Raw genomic sequence first — 15966 nt, 5'->3', positions numbered from 1 at the left:
TCTAGAAAGTTGTAAACTGGCATCAATATTGTAATTTCAGCTTCTGTGAAACAAACCTTCCATCTGAAAGGATTTTATAGTTAAATCTTAAACCTATGTGTTATAATACTTTACAGTCAAATCTGTGAAGAAAATACACTTGCATAAAATACATTCATTATTAAAGATGATGTTTTCATTTAATACTAATTTATGACCTGGAAGCTACTCTATGTCCTTCTGGCCACGTTTGACTTTACGAGGGGCTGCTGAAAACTTCTCAAGCAAGAAGAGAATGACGTGGAGCCATGAAACTTGCAAATTATTCCACACTTTTCTTGACACTTTTTTCATTTCATTTTATATCATTGAAATGAAAAGTGTGGAATAACTTGTAGGTTTCATGGCTTCACACCATTCTCTTCTTGCTTGGGCTGAGAGCTTTTCAGCAGCCCCTCATATTTCTGCTATAATAATGCTTTACTTATTGTTTCATGATATTCTATTGCATTCCAAAGTATAATAACTTCAGTTAGTTAGCAAATCTGATTGTTTATTCACTTATTTCCCCAGCTGAAACTAATACCTTATGTAACTTAGGGTTCCTTTTACAAAGGTGCGTTAGGGCTTTAATGCGCGGAATAGCGTGTGCTAGCTGCTACCGCCTCCTCTTGAGTTTTTCGGGTAGCGCACGCTAAAAACGCTAGCGCACCTTTGTAAAAGGAGCCCTTAGTCATCCATCAAAAAAGAGAATGGCTGTTCTATGGCACCTTGAGCCAATGAGATTAGACAGACTTGTAAAAATAAAAATATGCTTATTTTCCTTTTTAGACCAAAAGGAATATATAACCCTATCACAGAGTATTTTTTTTTTTTAAATCATTAATAGATCTATTTAAATCACAATAAATTATAGCATGATGGTTAACAATGTTACATCTACAGTAAATATATGATAGATGGAACATGGTTGCTTACTCTTGGTATAATACAGACTCTGATAAAAGATTATTGGCAATTAGCACAAAGGTCAGTCCTTAGACAAAGTGATTTTGCAAGAACTTGCATCCAGAAAGGTCTTTATTTTGGGAGGCTCATGTTTCTCTACTACACCAAGCCACTCTGCATATGTATGTGAAGTGGGTATGGTTGGTAGAAGATGGGTGGCTGCCCTTGAGCAATGTAGTAATTGCTGAAGTTCCTATCACTGACATATGGAGCAGGCTGGTAGTAGCATGTGACATTCGTTGTATTAGGTATGATGTTCTGTTCTCCAAGCACTTTCAAAGCCAGGATTGTAATCATGTTCAAAGTCTGTCTTCGCTCATGCCCCATGAGACAAACGGTGCTTTCATTTACCACTCCACGCAAAGTCATAAGGTAGTCATATTTGCTCTTTTCTTCACCAATGAAATGGTTGCGCAGATAGGACTCAATCTTTCTCTGCTGCTCTGCCACATCAGGAAAATCAATGAAAAATCTGGAACACATGTAACGCTCCAAAGATTTGATTTCAGTTTCACTCGTAGGTTTGAAATCACGAACCAGAAGATTGCTGTATTTCAGAAGGCCTCCACCTCTAATTTCCTCAGGATTCCTTGTTGCAATAAGCTTATACCTCAAGTGATTCATGGCTTCCTTGAAGTCACCGTACATGCTCTCTGCAATAACCGTGGGATGAGAATCTGCTTTCAATTTTCTATGTTCATCCTTGTAAACATTTAACATTGAATCTAGTATTATCTGAAACGAGTCAACACTAAATTCAAACTGTCGTCTGAGTGAATTTACAAATTTTAACTCAACATTCTTCCCACTGTTGTTTGACAAAGAAATAAGACTCCAACGATCATGATCATTAGAAACTTTAACCATCTTTTGCACATAGGCTTCCTTCATAGTTAAAGCAGTGATCTTTTCCTTATTGACACATTTTGGTAAGAAATCCAGAAGACAATCCAACACAATCTCCTTTACAATCTGAAATGCCTGTTCTCCAGGAAGCTCTACCCCAAAAATGATGTCCAGATCTTTACAGCTAGTTCCATTTTGTTTTATAAGGATGTGACTAGCTGTGGAACCATTCAAACGGATATCACGGACAATGATCTCCTTTGCTACAAGCTGTTCCTTTACTGCATGAATAATATCCTTTGGCTTTACCTCCAGGGTTGGAAAGTTCCCTCTTCCATGAATGGGTATTACCTCTGTCAATACCTGATCTAATATCTGGATCTGATCCCAGGTGAGATTACTGAATCTGTAATCTGTTCTCTCAGTCATTGTGGAATCAGTTGACAAGCTACAAATTAAAGAAAACATAAAGAAATGTTAAAGCTTCTTTGAAAATATTAAAATGTCTTACATTTTAAAATCTGTGCATCATAATAATGTATGTTCTTAAAAACTATACATACTTGGGGGCTTCTTAATTTTTTTACTAAGTAGTGCTAAAAAGTGTCCAGCACTATCCCTAGTACAGGTCTTTCCCACTTGCTGAGGCCACTTTTAGCACTGTGATAAAATGGTCCCATTTTCCATTATTCCTATTAATGACCATGCGCTAATTTTCCCTTTAGCAAGTGGCCTATGGGAAGTGAACACTTACTGACACTTATTTTTTAGGCAGTAAGGGTTCACATGCTAACCACACACTAATTAGTTAGTGCATGGTGATATAGCTGCACTAACCGATTAGTGCAGAATGTGCCTACTCTGCCCCAGACCCCCCCCAGCACTATAAATTAATTTCTAATTTTAGTGTGTGGGAAGCGCATGCCAGTCCCAAAACTACCACAGGATGCCTGAGAGTGCTTTTTAACTTGCACGAAGTACGCAGTAGTGATAAATTATGCATGCTCAGCTTTAACCCATTTAGGTGTTAAGCGGGATAGAAAATTTCTAAATAAATAAATTTGTATATTTAACTCATTCTTTGATTTTGTCCATCGTATTATGGCATTGTATGACATTTTTCTTCAATGAGGTATCTTTCTTTTTTTTTCTTTTAAGTTTTTTATTCATTTTTCATATAACAACAAGTGTATCACATAAATTTATACAATTTCATTGAGTACACACTTGATATTCCTTCATGCATCACTGCAAATACAACGTATCATTATATAATCCTTTACTATAATATTGAAAAAGTATATAATACTTAATAAGTATACCAACTATTATTCAAATTATAAACCCACCCCCTCCCTCTTTCAATTTGTAAATGATTAATAAAACACCCAATTGATATCATAGCTGAATATGAAGATAGTTGTATTCAAGTCTCTGTGGCAGGAGACTTTTTTAACATCCCTTGACACATTAATTCTGACATTTACATGTTGAAGACTCTTAGATTTTGATTTCATAAACATCCATTGACCTCTGATACAGCCTCAATAGGCACAATGGGCCTGATTCTGTTTATAGACACCTAGAGACACCTAGAGATACCTAACTAAAATTTGCACATAATTTTTTTAGTTGGCTTGGTAAGTGACTATGTCATTAAAAACCGATTAAAAGAAAATTAAGATATTGGTTAATTAGGGTTATGCTGATGCTTAATGATACCTACTCAAAAAGTAGGTGTGGTAGAGAATAGATGTGGTTGACTTGGGTGTTGCTAGGCATCTGTGTTAGGTGTTGGTATATGAGACCAGAAAATCCTTGGCCTAATATATCTGCACCTACCACAAGGACACCTAGTGACACCTAATCATGCCTAAGCACCCCTAAGCATGATTCTGTAAGTGGTACCTAGTGGTTGATTGACAACTTTGTTGACCAGCACCTACAAGTTAGACATGGTTAGGTGCCCAATGTGGCCAGATCAAGTACGTATGTTTTCTATCAATAAACCCTGGAAGGAGGATCAGATGGCAGCCAGCCTGTTAATAAGGCCCCTTTTTATCAAGCTGTGTTAGTTTTTTTTATCACGCTGAAGTAAAAGCTCCAATGCTCATAGAAATTCTAAGAGTGTCAGAGCTTTGAGGTAAGAGATTTCAAGATGCCATCAGGTGCAGACGCCTGAGAGGGGAGCTCCATTGAGCCAACTCTCCCGTCGCTGATGCAGGCTTTCCCACGAGTAGTTATGGGACAGAGGAAGGGAGCCCTGCGCCCTATCCCTCCAGTAGCAGTGGTTTCCTCCCAGCGATTGAGACAGACGACTCTGTCAGGAGTTTTTTCCTTATCGGGTGAGCCAGCATTACCTACTTTGGGGGAGAGCCCGATGTCTGCAAGTGAACCCAGCGTGTAGTCTGGCCGAGCGTCGCTATGCCCGGATCAGCGGCTGGTCCCGCCCCAAACTGGAAGCAACCCAGGCGTAGGAGAAACTGAAGCAGCAAAGCCCAGAGTGGAAATTCTGAATCTCAGCAATGGAGGGTCCCCTACTCTAACCCCTGCTGGAGAAGGTGCAGTAGGAGAATTACCACAACTACCCTGCACTGGAGCAGAGGTGAGAGGGACTTCAGGTGGAACTACCATTCAATTTGGAGTTTTGGAGAAGCCAGCAAAGATTGATTTAGAAGATTTATTGCAAGCAATATCGATTATGGATGTTAACCTCAAAGTATCATTTTCAACTTTAAATACTAACTATGGGACTCTCTTTTCTAAAGTCGAGCAACAGGGTTTGGCTTTAACTAAGATGAATAAGTTGGAGAAACAAGAAAAAAAAATAAGTGAAATAAAAGTAATAGAATTTGAGCTGTTGAAGGAAAGAACTTTTGTGGCAAAGAAAATGGAAAGCTTTGAAAATCAATTGAGAAAAAAATAACTTGAGACTTTTAAATTTTTCTAAATGCCCTTTGATCTCACCGGTGGAGATGGTGAGAAAATATTTCAAAGAAATTCTTGCTATACCAACGGAAAACTTGCCTCCTATTGTAAGGGCTAATTACCTTCAGATAAAGAAATCAGGGGTAGGTGGGGGGGTGGGGGGGAGCCTTCAATCCTACAATGAAATTCAAGCAGATAGACCTGTGGATATGGATTATCAACTTTTGGGGAAAGTTCACTTGAGGTTATAACAGAGAGGAAAACCCTGCTGATAACTTTGGCTTTGGAAAGTGATAGGGAATATATAATGAGAATGTATTTCTGACATATAAATGATCAGTTTTTGGGCTCTAATGTTCGTATATTCCGGATATGTCTCACGGATCCCAAAGGCGGAGGAAGGAGTTCTTGGAATTAAGGCCAAGAGTCCTCACCTTGGGAGGAAATTTTTTATTGAAGTTTCCTGTGAAATGTTTCATTACCGTGTCGAGCTTTACGAATGTAGAGATGATGCGGTATACAAACCTAAGGTTTAGATTAGATTAGATTACTTATCAAAATAATAATTTCCTGTTTTTTGAGCCCAAACAGCTGTTAGAATTCATAGGATCAAGAGAGTCTGGTAACCGTAATCATAGAGATTTAAAGGGCTTCGGGGCTGTTGCCGCGTAGCAGCCGCTAGAGCGGCTTTGTAGAAGAGGGGGATAGTGCCATAACCGGCTGCAGAATATGCTGAGCAGCGCTGTAGTTAGGTTTTTTCTTTTGTGTTTTATTTCCTGATGAAACCTGTCAAAAATATTGTGGACTAAATATCTGAGTTATTAATTCTTTTTCTTTTATTGTTAATTTGAATTAGGAATCTGTTTAAAGTTGTATTATACTTGATTGTATAGTAATAAATCATAAATAAAAAGAGTGTTGGAGCTTTTACTGCAGTGGCCTAAGATAAAAATTCCTAATGCAGTTTGATAAAAAGGGACCTAAGTGAGGTGAAGAAAGCTATGAGAGCTAAAAGAAAATCCTTCAGAAAGTGAAAGAAGGATTCAAATGAAAATAATAGGAAACAGCAGAAGGAATGGCAAGTCAGATGCAAAGTGATGATAAGGAAGGCAAAGAGAGACCTTGAAAAGAAGATTGTGTTGTAGGAAAACTCATAGTAAAAATGTTTTTAGGTATATTAAAAGCAAGAAGCCGGGAAAAAAAATCTGTTGGACTGCTGCATGACTGAGGGGGTAAAAGGAGCGCTCAAGGAAATGAATTATTTGCTTCTTTGCCAGAATAGTATTCAGTGCTGATGAGTTAGACAAACTGAAACAAATCTATGTTAATTCTGGAACACATAATGGGACAATTTGACAAACTGAAGGGTAGTAAATCACCTGGACCTGATAGTACATCCCAGAATACTGACAGAATTGAAAAATAAACTTATAGAGCTATTGTTAGTAATTAGTAATTTATCTATAAAATCAGTGTGGTACCGGAAGACTGGAGGGCAGCCGACGTAATGGCAATTTTAAAAAAGTGTTCAAGAGGTGATCTGGGAAATTATAAACCGGTGATTCTGATGTTGGTGCCAGGCAACATGGTAGAGACTATTATAAAGAACAAAATTACAGAGTATATATATATAAGCATGGATTTATGAGACAAAGCCAACATGGATTTAGTCAAGGGAAATCTTGGTTCACCAATCTACTATATTTCTTTGAAGGGGTGAATAAACATGTGGATAAAGGTGAACTGATTGGTATTGTATATCTGGATTTAGAAAAGGCATTTGACAAAGTACCTCATAAAAGACTTCTGAGGAAATTAGAAAGTCATAGGATATGAGGTAATTTCCTTTTATGGATTAAGAACTGGAAAGCAGAGAGTAGGGTTAAATGGTCAATATTCTCAATGGAGAAGGGTAAATTGTGCAGTTCCAAGGGTCTGTGCTAGGACCACTGCTTTTTAACATATTTATCAATGATCTAGAAATGTGAATAGCTATTGAAATAGTTACACAAAGTTGTTCAAAGTTGCTAAATTGCAAGAGGATTGTGAAAAATTGCAAGAGGACCTTGTGCGACCGGGAGACTGGGCATTCAAATAGCAGATGACCTTGTGAATCTGGCATGTGAACATGCACTAGAAATGGGCTTAGTGAGCAGTAAAATCCCATGTTAGGGTACATTAAACCCATTTGTAAGCATGGCTTAGTATAAGGATCCCTTTTTAATTAAAAAACAAAACAAGGAAAAGTTCATTCTCTGTTTTCTTTTGCTTTCAATAGGAGAGCAACCAACCTTGAACAAAGGCCCCTTCCTCGCTGCTCCTTTCCCTGAATTTAGCAAAAAAAAAAAAAAAATCAAGACTTCTATGGGTCTTTCCCTCAATTCTCCCCCATAAGACCTGCCTTCTCATCCTGAAATAGGGACCTACCTGGTGGGAGAGAAATGATTAGAAATTGCTGCTGCCCTCTTCAAATGCTGGGACAAGATGTGGGAGGGGGAGATATGAGACCATTTAATTTTTATAAAATTGTTTTTGGTTGAATGAAATGAAACTAGCTGAATTCAGAATATGAAAAGCAATGAATAAAATATTTGAACTAACTCCTCCTAATGTATGTAAGATAAAATATTATCAGAAAAGCAGATAAGATTTGACATATTTTTGCCCATGCATTTTTGCACTCTTTTGATAAGGGGAAAGCAGAGCAACTTAGGCTTACTGTAGCATGTGCTGAGGCATCTTATGGTAAAATCCCAATGTGTGAATGCAAACCATGGGGGTTTCGGGGGAGGGAGCAGAGAGTGGGCATCACAGTGCAACTCAGTTGGTACAGCCACATTACTGCATACTGATTAGGATAAGATTAGCATGTGAGCCTTTACTACCTACAAATAAGATGGCAGTAAGGGATCACATGCTAATTTTTATTAATGGTCATATGCTGAGGCCATTTTTTGAATCATAGTTTTGTAAAAGGATCCATAAATGCATTGACATTTTTATAACAATGCAAATCTACAAACAAAAAACATTCAGACTTACATAGTAGGGATAATACCAAATGTAATACAGTAGTGTTAATAAGATGGATCACTGGATTCTTCGGTGAAAATATTCATCCTCATTATGCCACTGATAAAAACAAGAACCTCCCAAGGAAAACTGCAGAAAAACACCAACAAAAGTATTACTTTTGGGAAAAAATATGTAATTTTTAGAACTTTTCTAATTCAGTAATATAATACATGTTGGCAGATAAAGAACTTATATCCTGGTCATCTAAGTAATTTTCCCCCTGATTCTCTAAAGGGCACCCAGATCTGGACAGGATCCTGAGACTGAGTAACGAGTCAATAAATGCTAATAATTGGGCACTCACAATTGATGTTAATTGGCCCCGCATCTTGCTATGCGCTATTCTATAATACTGCGCACTCAAATCCCAAGGCGCATAACCCAAAAAAGGATAGGAATATGGGAGGGCCATGAGACATGCTGAAAATATGTGTGCAGTTCAATAGGATGCTGTGGATGTGCACCCAAATTTAGGCACGAGAATCAGTACCCTTTATAGAATAGCACTAACATTTGCTGAATATGGTCCTTTTCATTTTCTTCCAGTTGAGCTCTTCCAGTTGCCTCCATCCTATGCCTTACCCTCAACCTTTGTAACATCGAGCCACCTAGCTTTCCAGGGCCTTAACAGACAGTACCCAAATACTAAGAACTGACTAAGATTGACCTAGTTGATTCTTGTGGACTGTAGAAAGTCGATGCCTTATAACCTTTAGTGTGTCTACACTGCACTTCCTTTAGTTACCTTCCATTTTCATCTCGTCACCCCTAACATTGCCTTTACTCTCTGACTAAAGGTCAACTCTATTTCTGCCACTGCTTGAATTGCAAGTTATTTGAAGCATTTAGGGGCCCTTTTACTAAATGGGCTATGATTTGGGTTTAACACACTGTAACATGGGATTTTATCCACATGCAAGGTCCAGACTCCAGATCTAATACGGCACCTAGAATGAGTGTTCCCTATTGTTTCCCTGTTCAGGCCATGTTGTAGGGTTGTCATTAATGCTCAGAATTAATGCACTGTTAATAAACAGGCACATAGCACCTTCTATTTAGGAAGCAGTAAGGCACTGATTCTACAAAATCCGCCTACAGTTAAGCGCCGATATCAGCACCGATTCTATAAAACTTGGGTGCCCCTTATAGAATCACACTCAGCATCACCTTAGAGTGCTTAGGCGGCACTCAGCATATTAACATTTAGACTTCCCCAATTTATGCCAGGGATTTCTGTACCTAAAGTTAGGCACTGATAACAGAGCCTAACGGCATCTGATTCACAAAAAGGCACCTAACTAGAAAACATGCCGATATCAGTGCCTAACTTTAGGCAGACTTTATATAATCATGGCCTAAGTGTCTTTGCATTTAACTCCAACACATTAACTACAGTGAGTATATCATGCAGTGGTGTACTAGAGGAGGGGGGTCAGTCCACCCCAGGTGCCCTTTTGGTGAGGCAGACACCCATCCTCCTCGCTGCCCCCCTCTCTGCCTCCTCCCCACTGCTGTGTATGTGCTTTGCTTCCTTTACCCAGTACCGCAGGGCTCAGTCCTGGGCCCGATTCTATTCAACTTATTCATAAGAGATATGACGCAAGGACTTAAAGGAAGGGTATCACTGTTCGCCGACGACGCCAAACTTTGCAACATAGTAGGCAAAAGCTTGTTACCTGATAATATGACACAGGACCTACTGCTACTGGAACGATGGTCAACTACTTGGCAGCTAGGCTTCAATGCTAAAAAATGCAAGATAATGCACCTGGGTAAGAGAAACCCTCGCAGAACTTATGTACTAAATGGTGAGACCTTGGTTAGGACCACGGCAGAACGCGATCTAGGGGTGATCATTAGTGATGACATGAAGGCTGCCAATCAAGTGGAGAAGGCTTCCTCCAGGGCAAGACAAATGATGGGTTGTATCCGTAGAGGTTTTGTCAGCAGGAGACCTGAAGTCATGATGCCGTTATACAGATCTATGGTGAGGCCTCACTTGGAGTACTGTGTTCAGTTCTGGAGACCACACTACCGTAAGGACATGCTGAGGATCGAGTCGGTTCAGCGAATGGCCACCAGGATGGTCTTGGAGCTCAAAGATCTCACGTATGAAGAAAGACTAAAAAAATTGCGGCTGTACTCACTTGAGGAAAGAAGAGAGAGGGGAGACATGATTGAAACATATAAGTATATCACAGGTCGTATCGAGTCGGAAGATGATATCTTCTGTCTCATGGGACCCTCGACCACCAGAGGGCACCCGCTGAAGATCAGGGGAGGGAAGTTTCATGGCGACTCCAGAAAGTACTTCTTCACCGAAAGAGTGGTGGATCACTGGAACAGACTCCCACTGCAGGTGATTGAGGCCAGCAGCGTGACGGATTTTAAGAGAAAATGGGATACTCACGTGGGATCTTTAAGGGGGTGAATTAAGGGGGGCGGATACTTGGTATGGGCAGACTTGGTGGGCTATAGCCCTTTTCTGCCGCCATTTTCTATGTTTCTATGTTTCTATTCATGGCGTGAGCAGCAATCCCTAAGCTGCTGTCGCGTCAGTGTCGGTTCTTCCTCTGGCCCACGCCTAGGAAATGATGTCGGAGGAAGAGCCAACGTTGGCATGACAGCAGCCTGGGGGTTGCTGCTTGTGCCATGAACGTTACAGAGGAACGGGGGAAGGGAAGTGGCATACATGCGTGGCAGGAGGTAGAGGGGGCAGCGAAGAATTGTATGCTTTGCAAATTACATTTAGGTGCACCCAGGTTACACCTGCTATTGACATGGTGCAAGTTACTGCACCTACCATTAGGGGCACCAAGGCTACTACATAGTAGATTTAAAACAAACCAGAGAAAATATTTCTTCACACAACGTGTTTTTAAACTCTGCACTTCATTGCCGCAGAATGTGGTGAAATCAGTTAGCTTAGCAGGATTTAAAAAAGGTTTGGATAATTTTCTAAAAGAGAAGCGTATAGGCCATTATTGAGATGGCTTGGGAAAATCCACTGCTTATTCCTAGGATAAGCAGCATAAAATCCATTTTAATACTTGGGATCTAGCTAGGTACCTGGATCCTGGATTGGCCATTGTTGGAAACAAGATACTGGGCTTGATGGACCTTCGGTCTTTCCAGTATGGCAATTCCTATGTTCTTATTCTCTGCAGCCATTATAGGATTGGCACTAAGCACACCATTTTGAAGTACCTCACATTAGATGCCACTTTACAAAACTGTCACAACAGCTATAACTATTGCTTCTGTCTTAGCTTTATGATAAGAAAAGTTTTACAACAGGCCAATACAGCGTTATTTAGAATATGAGCTTCAAGTCTTAAGCTGTAATAGGGTATTTCAATAATTTTCATCATTTATTAAGCTGCACTAAGTGCAAAATCTCTGCATTAATTCTTGGGGTCATTATCAACATCTTGATGTACAGTTAATGCAGAGGTGTGGCTGTCTGCATGGTGTTAATTGCTCTACCTTTTGTATTAACAGCTAATGCACAATCATGACTTGTGTTAACAGCAAGATGCATTCCCCACTCATTGCACACCTCCTTCCATGTAAGGGGTTTAAGATGGGCATTACAATGGTACTATTAGTGCAATTTTCTAAATAGGCCCTTCTATTAGTAATTTGCACTTATTAAGAATTCCTTATAAAGCAAACTGTGTCTTTAAGGAATTGAATAGGTGTAATAATAATAAATCTAATATCATAAATATGAACAAAAGAATAGCCATACTGCGTCAGACCAATGGTTCATCTAGCCCAGTATCCTGTTTCCACAGTGTCAACTCAAGATCACAAGTACCTGGCAAAGATTCAAATAGCAACATTCCATGCTACTAGTCCCAGGGCAAGCAGTGGCTTCCCCCACACCTGTCTCAATATAAGACTATGTACTTTTCCTCGAGGAACATGTCATAACCTTTTTTAAAACCAGCTACATTAACTACTGTTACCACATCCTCTGGCAGAGCTTAATTATTCTCTGGGTGGAAAAAAAATATTTCTTCCTATTGGTTTTAAAAGTATCTCCCTGTAATTTAATCGAGTGTCCCCTAGCCTTTGTAATTTTTGATGAAGTAAAAAATCAATTCACTTGTAGCCATTATACACCACTCAGGATTTTGTAGACTTCAATCATCTCTCCCCTCAGCCGTCTCTTTTCCAAGCTGAAGAGCCCTAACCTCTTTAATCTTTCCTCATATGAGAGGAGTTCCACCCCCTATATCATCTTGGTCGCGCTTCTTTGAACCTTTTCTAATTTTGCTACATCTTTTTTGACATACTGCAACCAGAATTAACATAATACTTAAGGAGAGGTCGCATAATGGAGCAATAGAGAGGCATTATAATAATTCATAGAATCTTGTTAGTTTTTTTTTGGCTGCTGCCACTTATTGGGCAAAAGGTTTCAGCGTATTATCTATGATGACACCTAGATCTTTTTCATGGGTTCTGACCCCTAAGGTAGACCCTAGCATCTGGTAACAAAATTGCCTTAACTTTAAAATTTATTCTACATAGCAATTATGGTAACATTTTTTGAAACCAGAATCTATTTAATTTGCTATTCTATGAAAATAAACAAACAAAAAATACCATAAGAATTTATAGAGTGCTGAGAATAAGACTGCCCTGAAAACTTCTAAAAGCTAAGGGGCTCATAATAAAAAAAAGTCTAAAAAGTGGCCTAAATGGATACTTGGACGATCAAAAAGGCTGATCGTCCAAGTACCCATAACCAAAGCTGGTTTTAGACGTATCTAAAACCAGCTTAGGCCTTTCCCCTGCCTCTAAACGCATAGAGTGAAAAGAGGCATTTTTAGAGGAGGGGAAAGGGCGGGAGCTGGGCTGACCTAGACATAGGCGTACAGCAGGTATAATCAAAAGTTTAGGCAGGTTGCCTAGTCAGCACTTATACGTTTTGACTTAGACCAAGTCAAAACAGGCATAAATGCCAAAAAGGGGCCGCTGAGCTAATCGCAGCTGCCGCGATCAGCTCAGCGGCCCCGGCAACCTGCCCACCCCCTACTGCAACCATTGCAGGACAGATGGCTCATCTCCCCTGCCGCGACGGTGAACGGCCACCCCCCCCAACTTCACCCTGAGCTTTTGCATTCATGGGCCCAAATTATGGAATGAGATCCCTATAGTTCTGTTCAATGTTATTCTTCTTTTAAGAGATATTTGAAAACTTGATATTTGAAAATTATCTTTAGTTTATTTATATTTCATTGTTTTATTTTTAGTGGTTGTATTATTAAGTTATATAATTGTACTGTTATTGTTATTTGAGAATGTGATTATTGTAAATTGTGATGAATTTTCGTTAGGCTTAATCTTATTTGGATTTAGCTTACACCTTCTCCATTAGTAGCTCAAGGCAAGTTATATTCAGTCAGGTATATTCCTGTCCCTAGAGGGCTTACAATCTAACTTTGAACCTGAGGCAATGGAGGCTTAAGTGACTTAACCAAGATCATCTATGATCATCGGTACTGGAAAGATTTGCAAAGGCTGGAATGGGGCTCAATGACAGTCAGTGGTAAGGGGAACAGGGGGGTGGTCTACCCTGGGTGCCGTCTTGGTGGGGACCCGGAAATGACATCATAGGAAGAGCCTATGCTGGCACGAGCAGCATCTTGGGGTTGCTGCTCACATCGGGAACATTAAAGAGGTACGGGGAAAGGGAAGGGGCATGCATGCATAGCAGGAGCGGGCAGGGAAGGAGCGGATGGGGGCGGAGAAGAGACACCACTGCCCTGGGCCCCTCTCATCCTTGCTACGCCACTGATGACAGCTTCAGTAGTGGGAGAACATGGCTAGAGCCTGGCAGACTTCTATGGTCTGTGCCCTGAAAATGACAAGATCAAATCAAGATTAACACCCCCCCCCCCTTTATTAAGCTGCACTAGAGGCTTCTAGCGTAGGCTGGTGAGGTAATTCTATGAACGTTGGAGCATTTACCGTGCCAGCTCTCACTAAAAACCTCTAGCGTAGCTTGATAAAAGGGGCTTTAAGTATGTAGGCATAGCATCACATCACAAGGAATGCACTGAAATTTGATCTAAGCTTCCCCAGTTGTTAACCCAGTGCTCTAACTACTAAGCTACTGCTCCACTCCACTTATTTTGTGTATTCTGTGTAACTCACTTTGGGCTTATTGTTAAGGCATGTAATAAAATAAAGTATATCATTTCCTAATGTAGCAGGCTTTAAAATTGAGGCTTTGAAGATAATTTCAGAATCTCAAAATAATTATATTTAACTAGTGTTCTCAGTAGAACGCATAAGAATTGCATGACTGAATATAGATTAGCAATGCACTCTTCTCTACAAACAGTTTGCAAAGCATTTTTACTAAACTGGTATTTATGCATCATAAACTGCTGGTACTCTTATGCCTCTCCGAGAATAATTTTCAAAGCCATTTCTACAAATAAACTTTCTCAGTAATTTTGTAGATGAATAGAAGACGTGAAACTGGACAATTAATTGATCAGAACAGATGTATCCAAACAACCGTTTGAGAAGAGGTTCAGGGCAATTTTCCAGTATCAGGGAAGAGATCATTTAAGACTTTAAACCATGGACTGAGTGAATGGTAACAGGCATAGCTGGGGATGCTTAGCTTGGCTAGATGGGAGTGGATATGAGAGTGAGGCAGAAGGTCTCAGTGATGTCTGTTTGTCTCAATTGGTTCTTGTACTGATTATTTGTATTCTATATTCGTGAATTGATTATTTGAATTTTATGTAATAAACAAAAGGAAAATACTGCAGAACTGATGTACAAGGTAAGAGTCTATTAAAATAATTTTTACTCACAGGAAGGACTTTTCAGGTGTTGAATAAATGGAATGGTGGAATTTAGGCCCTTGATTTAGCACGTGCTAAATGCTAACGCATGCATGTTAGTCTATGGACCCGTTAGCATTTAGCGCGTGCTAATTCAATTAGCGCACACTAATTGGTTAGCACACTTTAGTAAAAGAGGGGGTTATTAATTCTAACTGCTAAGTATGAACGAGTATTTGCGGAAAATAAGGATGTTTGCATGTTTTTAAAAAAATTTGGAATGCTCTCATAAAATATAGTGACATATCACATTTAAAATGAATATTTTTCTTTTTTTCCTTTATTTATAATTGTAATAATTGACATTCTTACAAGTCAAACAAGAAAAATACAATGTAAACTATAATTATAATATACCAAATTGTTCAAACACATCTCCTTATTAATATACAGTATAGTTAGTCCACAATATTCTGGAGGGCGTGGATAAAATAAAACTGAAATAGAGCATAGGAAATTAAATCAAAGGAAATCAAATCTAGCCGAAATAAATTTAGACAGCTGTTGCAGCTCATAGAAAACATATCTATTTTCTTTATATACCAATACCCACTTGCAGGGGTGTCTTAGAGCAAAAGTTGCCCCTAAGTGAACTACCTGGGGTCTCAAAATGAGAAATTGTTTCCTTCTCTTTTGGATGGAACGAGAGACATCTGGATACATTCTTATGGTATTCGTCATAAAGGGAACAACTTTATATTTAAAAAACATCTTGAGCATCCATTCTCTATCAGAGTCAATAGCAAACTGTACAATTAATGTAGCTGAGACCTGGACCTAAATATCCGACCTCTACACGCCAAGAACTAACTCCAGCTCAATGCTGGCGTTAGCGCTAGTGCAGCTTAGTAAAAAGAGCCCTATATGTATATTGATTGTTGTAAACAAACTATTTTGTTAATCGCTTTTATGATCCGCTTATTCATAATTTGTTATTATTTGAAAATTCTAATAAAAATTTATTGAACTTAAAAAAAAGAAGATGCAATATAGCTTTTCAAACAAATGATCCTCTTGTGCGAGTAAACTGGATCCAACACGGTCCATGTTTCGGAAAACACTCCTTCATCAAGGGTCTGGGATATGGAGGTACATCAACTCAGAGAACCTAGTTAAAAGACCTTAGAAGGGCAATAGCATTGAAGTCCTGTGAAGCTGCTACTCAGCGGGATACGAGAAACAAAACATCCCGGACCCCTGACGAAGGAGTGTTTTCTGAAATATGGACTGTGTTGAGTCCAGTGTACTTGCATAAGAG

At 39.3% G+C, this 15966-nt stretch overlaps 1 protein-coding gene across 2 annotated transcripts in view; it reads right to left on the bottom strand.

The window, feature by feature from the left end:
* Nucleotides 1-420: 420 nt before the first annotated feature.
* The window catches only part of TENT5D (terminal nucleotidyltransferase 5D), a 48239-nt gene continuing 32693 nt past the window's right edge, over nucleotides 421-15966 (bottom strand). The window contains exons 2-3 of one of the 2 annotated variants that reach the window (XM_033945680.1): nucleotides 7804-7923; nucleotides 421-2281 (exon numbers count right to left, since the gene is read on the bottom strand). In XM_033945680.1, coding sequence (XP_033801571.1) covers nucleotides 1087-2262 — 1176 coding nt within the window. In that variant the 5' untranslated portion in view covers nucleotides 2263-2281; nucleotides 7804-7923 and the 3' untranslated portion in view covers nucleotides 421-1086. Of the gene's footprint in view, nucleotides 2282-7803; nucleotides 7955-15966 lie in introns of those variants that run through there. The other variant, XM_033945681.1, reaches the window with a different exon arrangement.

Source organism: Geotrypetes seraphini, chromosome 5 (genome assembly GCF_902459505.1).
Source record: "Geotrypetes seraphini chromosome 5, aGeoSer1.1, whole genome shotgun sequence".
Taxonomy (NCBI): Eukaryota; Metazoa; Chordata; class Amphibia; order Gymnophiona; family Dermophiidae; genus Geotrypetes; species Geotrypetes seraphini.
Note: the sequence above shows the minus strand (reverse complement) of the source record. Positions and strands in the feature narration are given on the sequence as shown.